Raw genomic sequence first — 9,120 nt, forward strand, 5'->3', positions numbered from 1 at the left:
ACGCACGCACGCACGCACGCACGCACGCACGCACGCACGCACGCACGCACGCACGCACGCACGCACGCACGCACGCACATACACACACACACACACAGTCTTTAATACGTACATCTTATAAATCATTTTGAACTTGGCACGTTTAAGAAATTTATTGAGATATATTAAGATATATTAAGGGTGCATTCCGTTTCATGCATGATGTGCATAAAATCATTTATTCTTGTTTAATATTCGGTAAACAACAAAGATAAATGATGCGCATCATCACGTGAAACGGAATGTACCCCAAAATTTATTATATTGTATGAATTTATCTACACTAGAATTGCATAATTAACATTTTATTCTTTATATAAAAATTATAATTTGAATTGTATTGTTAATTAAGATTTTTAATTAGCGAAAATGATAATTTTTGATGAATCTAATAATTTTTCATATTAATTCTTCAAAATTTATAAATTTAGAATTCCGCATAGTTTCATAATTTTTAGAAAATTTTTCAAATTTTTATACGAAATAGACATTTTTCAACATTTCGTTGAGAATATTTACGTTTTCTAGAATTCTTTGTATATATACGTATGTGAATTTTAAAGTATATGTATTCTAAGATTATTATTAATAATTTATTTTATAATTTCTAAAGAAAACCTATAAAATTTGCAAAAATTTAAGATATTTTTTAAAAATCTTCACAAATTTAAAATATGAAAAATTCTTAAAAATATTATGTGATATGAAAATTTTTTTTAGATGTAAAATATAATTTGTATCATCTTTCCTTTTCAATATATATAATACACAAATGAATTTTAAACTGAAATAAAAATACTGTTTCTTTGTATGATAGGAAATATCATAACAATGATCAGATATTAATATTTTTGAATATGCTTTTACAGGAAAACAATAATATATCAGGCTATTCGAATCCAGAGTTGAATATGATAAGTAAAGACATAGCGGAACTTGTACGTGAAAGACAAAGTATGGAACAGGATATTGCGCAAAAAGAAGCCGATATTAAGATAAAGAATGGAGAAATCAAAAGTCTTCAAAGTGAATTGGATACGCTTGCGGCAACATTGAAGCAACTTGGAAATCAGAAGGGTGAGGCACAGAAGAGATTGAACGACTTAAAAGCCCAGGTAAAAGGAAATTCGATAATATCGGCTTGCTATTGAATGTACGCGGCACTGCTTTTTAGGCACAACTATATGCGGTACATATCTATAGTTGTCGTTTATACATTGCCCTTGTAAAATAAAACTAATATTTTAAATGATATTTAATAAACGTAATAATAAATATATGCCATATTGCATATTTTGAGTTTACGAATACTTTTCGTTACATATGAATAATACATAGAAATCAGATACAATAATAATAAAAAATAAATAGTGATTATATTTATCGTAATCCATTTTTTTGCTATATTTTTAGTCATTATATTTTTTCACTATATTTTATTCATATATTATTTTGTGAATCTGAAGTATACTTAGTCATTTGATATATAAATAAAATTTATTTTATACATAAATAAGAATTAATTGTATTTACTGACGTTTATTTAATACATTATTAATTATTAAAAATAAATTGCAAAAGAGAGGGAATGAGAGAAAAGATAGAAATGGAAAAAGATATAATTTATTATTCATCTAGTTATGTTTTTTATGTTTTTCTTTATGATTTTGTTTTATTATGTTTGACTTATAGAAGACTGAAATAGATAGAGATTTGAATGAGGTCGAAGAGAAGATTCAAAAGGAACAGAAGAAGGTATATGATGACAATATTGCTTAAAGTGGATCTTTGTCTTTATACAATGAAAATCGACGATACATATCTGTCACGATAGGAAATAAATTTATTCTTTTTTTTTTACGGAATATTTTTCCACGATGTATGTATGTACATGCACATGCACGTAAATATGTACTTACTTACATATTAGAATGGCGGACTTTTAAATTGAGCCCGGCAGACAAAAATATTTCAGACAAAATGTATTGTCTGAAGGGAACGAATAAAATCAATGCTCGAAAAATATCGATTTTTTTGCCTGAATCATTATCATTTTTTTAAATGGAGTTATATATGATTTTTTTACATAATACGATACTTCTAATTATTTTGCAAATAAAAGTATTAAAGAGTTATTAAAAAATTAATAGATGAAAAAAATAGAATTTATGAGATATTTTATATTTTATGTCAAAATACGCCAGAATAAATTATAGAATAAGCAGATATATACAAAAATTATATATATATATATAAATCGCTAATATTTCAAAATCGCTATATTTCAAGGTTATAGTGTTGCCGGATGTCCAATCTTACGATATGTCGTTTTACATCAAACAATTTTAACTATAGTTTATTAATGACGCCGTCTTTTGCAAACGGCGGAAACTTATTTGTACTCCCACTATATTATAATATATATATATATTTAAAAAATTACGATAATTTTTATATAATCTTGAAAAATCGATTTTTTTCAAAAATTTTACTTTATTATTTATTTTCTATTACTATTATTTTTTTCTTTCTCCAAACGATACAATTTTTATCTGAAATATTTTTGAATGCCGAATTTAGTTTTCGAGATATTCGGCTAGACTGTTTAAAATAGGAACACGCTATACACGTTCGCGTATAGTGCGTACGTGTGTGTACAATATTGCTAATATCATCTCTGAGATAGATAAATATATATCTTTCAAAAATACATATTTTTATATTGACATAAACAAAACTTACACAATATCTATTATATATATGCAATTCAAATTCTATAGTTGTTCAAAACGTGTGCGATAACACATTGATGCTTTGCTAGCATAGTTTGTTACATTCTTTTTTATAATATATACTGAAAAAAACATTTTCTGAATCTGAGTAATTTTTTTTCTTGAATAGTTCCACTATGACTAGACTTTTCTTTACTGCAAGTAAATATTTATTAAATGTAAATATATATTACTTGTAAATATATATTACTTGTTACAAGTAGCTTGAATCTATTACTTGAAACTATTACTTGAACTATTCAAGAAATGAATTATTTAGATTTAAAAGACTTTTCAATAATACAAAATAATTATAACATTGCACAATTAAATATAATATTAAAATAATAAAATCAAATCTAGGGATGTGCGATTTTCAAAATTGTATATTGCGACTTCTTTAAAAATCGCAGTGATAAATCGATAAATATGATTTATTGCATCGCGGTTTTTATAGTATATTACAAGGTCGAAACATAGACCTTTGCACAACGCATAGTGTGTAAAACATAAAATAATTAATTAATAAGAGTTTTTTATTTCTTGGAAAGGAAGGAACGAAGGATTTTGTCCATTTTTTTATGCATTATGCGTTATGCACTCTGTGCTTTATACACTGCTCCCGTCCATACATTTGTTTAACTGCCCATTTTTGTCACACCAAAAATCTTTGATAAATTTATTTTTTAGTACAGTGGCTGAATAATAAATAATATTAATTTTAGAACGCAATAGAAATTAGAACGAAAATGTTTGTTTTTCAGTGTAATAGTGAAAAATCTCTAAAATTCGAAATTTGTTTCAAAGAAAAAATCCTTCACGAAGTAGAAAAATATATCGTTTTTCTAATTAGGCGTAATTGTTTACATGGTTCAAAAGAATTAAAGAACAAGTGTAGAATATTAATTGCCGGGGCGATTTTAAATCGCATGATTTCGCAATTAAACAATCAATTATCTACATAGGTCTCTACATAGATCTTACTATGGTTACATATCGCACTGCGATTCAAGAAAAGAAAATCGAGCCTGTAAGAGGTTGCCCGCCATTTTTGGAATTAACTTATTTTGAGAATTGTGTGCTGAATTGTATTATAGATTTGTGCTACATTGTGCCCGAATATTAAAAACAAAATATGAAAAATACGTTAGAAAATAAAAAAAAGCGAATTTTTAGATCCCCCTATTTTGCAATTTTTTCAATTTTTATGATTGTGATAAGTTGTGCTAATATTGTGCCAAAATAAGACCTTTAAATAATGACAACAATAGAAGTTACATAAAAAAATAATTTTTGACAATTCGGAATAAAAATAACTTACATATATATCAATTACTCAAATACCATAAAATTATATATCTGAGTTGTGCTAGCCTAGCACAAGTCAGCACAGCCTTCAAAATCTTCGGCACAACAGTATTAAGGGTAATAAAAAAGTCAATTAAAAACGGTTGTTGGTGCGCAAAGTTATTTATTTACTCAATTACTTACAAATTAATCCGTATTTGCGCACCAACAATTGCGTAGGCTCTTAACTCTTAACTCGACACAGCAAACAAAAATGGATTGAAATGAATTGAAATGATGAATTTAGATTTTCAGAAATATTGATTCACGAATGTTAAAATGAATGCTTTTCAATCCTGAATGCATTTTTATTCATTTATAAGAATTGCATGGAGCATATCTCTATGCCTTTCAATCTAAAAATAATATTAGCTTTTTCTGTGCATTGTGAATATTATTCAATTTAAAATTTTGAATAGGAAATGCAGTTTTTCAATCCAATTGCATCCAATTGAATCCAATTGAATCCAAAAAAAGTATTCGCTATTTAAAATACGCATTCGGATAGAAAAAAAATTCAATCCATTTTAATCCAGTCTCGTTTGTTCTTATTATTAACAAAATGTATTTTAAATAAATAAACTGGAAAAATTTATCCCTTTTTGACAATAAATATGATTGTGACTAATTAACAATAGCTAATTAGCTGAAAATGAAGTCCAAGAGATTTTCGAGGTCGCTGATTACGAATTTGATCTCAGATTTTCGAAATTCAAAATGGCGGACAAAAAAATTAAAAAATTAGTTCTAGGGCTGTAAAATAGGGTCAAGTAGATTTTTTTAAGTCGCTCATTACGAATCTGAAGTCGAAAATTTTTAATTTTTTGTCCACTATCTTGGGATTCGTAATCAATGACCCCAAAACCCCCGAGTAACAAATTTCAACTGAATTTACGTAAAGAAAAATGTTTTTTAATTGGCTTTTGTATTCTTCTTTAGCTGATTTATTCTCAGAACCTACATATTTTTAAGTTGTAATATTAAGAGAACTTTGCTTATACGCGCGGCCTTTAGCACTCGGATTCTTTATCCATAGTTCGGATTGTAATTATCTGATGAGAAGGGAATAATATGAATTATAATAGGTGAGGACATGGATCGATAAGTGAATAACACAAACATTTTTATTATTATTAAAAATTGACGTCAATTCACTTAAAATGCTCTTAATATCGTTGTGCCGAAGATTTTGAAGGTTGTGTTGATTTGTGCTAAGCTAATACAACTCAGATATACAATTTTATGATATTTGAATAACTGATATGTTAGTGTCATTTTTATTCCGAATTGCCAAAAATTATTTTTTTATCATAACTTCTATTGTCATTATATAAAAGTATCACTTTGGCACAGTATTAGCACAACCTTGGCACAATTATAAAAATTGAAATAAATGCAAAGTGGAGCCTAAAAAATTGTTTTTTTTTTTTTAACGTATTTTTCATATTTTGACTGTAATATTCTTTGACTGTAATATATTGACTGTAATATTATAATAGTCATTAATGCCTAACACAAATCTAGCACAATTCAGCACAATTTTCAAAATAAGTTAATTCCAAAAATAGTGTTAATTTTTTACAGATAAATCGGCCTGATAAATGGCAATACTTGTGATATATCAATAAAATTATTTGCACGTCTCTAATTAAATCCCACATTTTCTCACGTTTTAATCAATTATATAAATATAATAGAAGATACAAACATATTAGCTGCTGATATGCAAGTTTTATTTTTACTTGAAGTCTACAACAAGTAAATTGAATTCTTTATAAATCTATATATTATATTTTTTTAAGGTCGATAAACTTCGCCAACAAGCTGAAGAACAAGAATCAGTGCTGCGGAGTCAAGAAGAAGAGTTGAACTTCAAGAGACAAGAACTCGAAGGACTGCGACAAGAGGAGCAGCAATTAGAGCAGCAACAGAATAAAAATAGGGACCAGCTAAATGAGTTGACGAAGAAATTACAAAATACTCAGTTAGAAATCTGTCAAGCGAAGGCTAAAATTACTCATTTACAAGAACAGCAGCGTCAGATGAGTGATACAATTGCACTTTATGATTCTGCACTCGCTGCAGGAGACGTCAATCTTGTACCTGATACTAGTCTACAGTTCATACCCGAGATTGAAGATATAGAGTGCGTATTATATTTTATTTAAAACAAATCTTTCTCAATCAGAATTATAATGATATTTTTATATATATATGTAAAAAAAATAGATATAACTAGAGATTAAAAGGACCAAATTTTACGATTTATTTGGTAAATTATGGTAAATTAATCAGTAATTTTTAACTAAAATGGTAATTTAGAATAAATAAAAATAAAATAATGTGATGTAAAAGCATTTAACCTTTAGTTAAATTTAAAATACTTCATTTAACTCATATTTTCATTTTGATATTACATATTGGTATACAATATAATATATAATATTGTATATCAATATGTAATATTATTCCTTTTAATTATTATATATTGACAACTATTATACATGACAATTAAAAGACTTGATACATAGTCTAAACTAAAGAAACTTCAAATAAATTTTTTTGTTAGAATTCTGAAAAAATGTAACAGTACAGTAATCTTATTTTACACATATTTTAATCTTTTTATTTATATTTTTATATTATATTTTTTACTTTACAATTAAACTTATAAAACTGTTTATTTGCTTACTATTTTAGCGACTGTTAAAGTTTTTTAAAGTAAAAACAAAGATAATTACACATAAAAAATAAAACAATATTTCTGTAATTGTACTACTGCCGGAATATCTAAATAGAAATATAGAATAATTAACTAATTCAATAAAAGAGAGAGAGAGAGCTAGATTTCAAAATATAAAACAAGATATTATGTAAAAAATACTGGGATTTTTATAATCTGCATCGCTTTCTATTTTTTGATCACTATTAAATCTCTAGGGAATCAGCATCGATTAGATTTTACGTTTAGATTTAGTGAACAATTCTATTATTATTTTATCAGCGATTTATACTCTCGATGAGAATATTAGAAAAATATTGTTTTATATTATGCATTAATGTGAAAAACATAAATAAAAAAACTTATTTGTGCATAAAACTAAAAAAAAAAATTTTATCAAAATTATTAATAAATTACCATTTTACCATAATTTTACATAAGTAATTGTTAAATTGAATTTGACTTGATTGTTAAATTGAATTGATTTAATTTTATATCTCTAGATATGAAACAACTAAAAGTGAAGGTGAAACGAATGAAATGAAAACAGATATAACTAGCACTTTAAACGGATTTGGGGATCAAGATCCTTTTGCATTGAATAAAGCCAAAGAAACATTTAACGCACCGATATCCGATCCGTTTGGAAGCGCGTTTTCTGCGCAGCAATCTAATGTAAGTTTTTTTCTACGATTATGTCCATGTATCTTTCACTCTTTGCTCTCATGCCTTTTACATTTTCTCTTGTGATATTCTGTTGTTATTTTGCAAATGTATCCATGCAACAATACGTAGACGGACAAATAGAATAGAAAATATGGTTACGTCATACAAACGTGAAATAATAGAAGTATAATGTAAGAACAAAAATGATAGAGGAAAGTGAAGCTGGCAGTAGAACTGCATTCTGGTTCTTACATGATGCGTATAATGCATCACTTATCTTTGTTTGATATTTGTTGAATAACAAGAATAAATGATGCATCATGCGTATCATGCATAATGCACCTAGAAAATGTTGAACTTTAATATTTGACTATAACAATGTAACTTATGGATGATATTTATTCATATTTTAATCTTTTATTCTGTAAGCATAGTAAGCACTAGATAATAAAAAAAACCATCCCATAGAATTTTACAGCAGATCCTTTTACTGCGTTCGATAATACCAATATGGTGGTAAAGCAAGATCCTTTTGATCCATTTGGTAATGGAAAGCGAGCTGAGAATAAAACATCTACAACTACATTGGTATGTAAAATTTTATTTAAACATTTCAAATCTCCATATTAACACATTTGAATGAAGCAAAATCTTATTCTCAACACTTTTCAGTTCATATTTTTAATTTTTAATCAATGACAAAGGCTAATATTGTAGTAATGAAGTTGAGAAATAGCGTAGAAAAGTAATAATTATTAGTTTTAAGAATATGGATATTTTATTATGCTTAATATATTTTATGCTTTATTGAAACATTAAATAAAATGCCGACAAGACTGATGGTTTTCTGTTAAGAACGCAAAAGATCCGTTTGGAGAAGATCCATTTGCCAATCTTCATGCTCCTCCTCGTCCCGAGAGCCCTAGTCCCGCTCTTCCGCCAAAGAAAGCAAAGCAACCACCGCCACGTCCAGCTCCACCTCGACCGAGTCAAGGTCCTACTGGGCCATTGAGAGCAGCACCTGCACCTCCAACGCCTTCACCAACTCCAGATCCATTTGTGAATGCAAATTCAGATCCATTTAGCGCTCAACAAACAATCGATAACAATAATAGTTTTACATCTTCCGGATTCGCCGACTTTACCAATTTTGATTCTAAGGTACGTATTTAATAGTATTCTTTATTTTAAGTAGCTTTTATAATTTTTTCTTTTGTGTTATTTTCTTTTAATGGCGCCTCCTTTAATAACACTGTCTGACAAAATATAACATTTTTTTTGCAGTACCGGTATGAATATTCATTTTTGATGTATTTTTGTTTGTAGAATAGGACTCTGTTGGCCAAATTTAGCTATTATTACGTCACAATTTTTTGGGAAAAATATAACTAAAGATGCCAAAAATGATGATTTTTGAAAGTTATTATGACATAATATACAATATATATATATATATATATATATATATATATATATACAGAGTATATCTACTACTACTCCTTCCTTTCCTTTTATTTTAGTTAGTTAGTTTAGTAAGTAAGTAAATACTACTTAATAAATAAAAGTAGTAAGTAA

The 9,120-nt window shown here is 27.2% G+C and overlaps 1 protein-coding gene across 1 annotated transcript in view; it reads left to right on the forward strand.

Moving 5' to 3' along the window:
• LOC105623816 (epidermal growth factor receptor substrate 15-like 1) overlaps positions 1-9,120 on the forward strand; it is a 30,754-nt gene that overhangs the window by 10,167 nt on the left and 11,467 nt on the right. Inside the window, exons 8-13 of the mRNA XM_012205192.1 lie at positions 909-1,154; positions 1,732-1,794; positions 5,960-6,303; positions 7,383-7,554; positions 8,014-8,133; positions 8,401-8,706. Coding sequence (XP_012060582.1) covers positions 909-1,154; positions 1,732-1,794; positions 5,960-6,303; positions 7,383-7,554; positions 8,014-8,133; positions 8,401-8,706 — 1,251 coding nt within the window. The remainder of the gene's footprint in view (positions 1-908; positions 1,155-1,731; positions 1,795-5,959; positions 6,304-7,382; positions 7,555-8,013; positions 8,134-8,400; positions 8,707-9,120) is intronic.

This window comes from Atta cephalotes, assembly GCF_000143395.1.
Source record: "Atta cephalotes unplaced genomic scaffold scaffold00064, whole genome shotgun sequence".
NCBI lineage: Eukaryota > Metazoa > Arthropoda > Insecta > Hymenoptera > Formicidae > Atta > Atta cephalotes.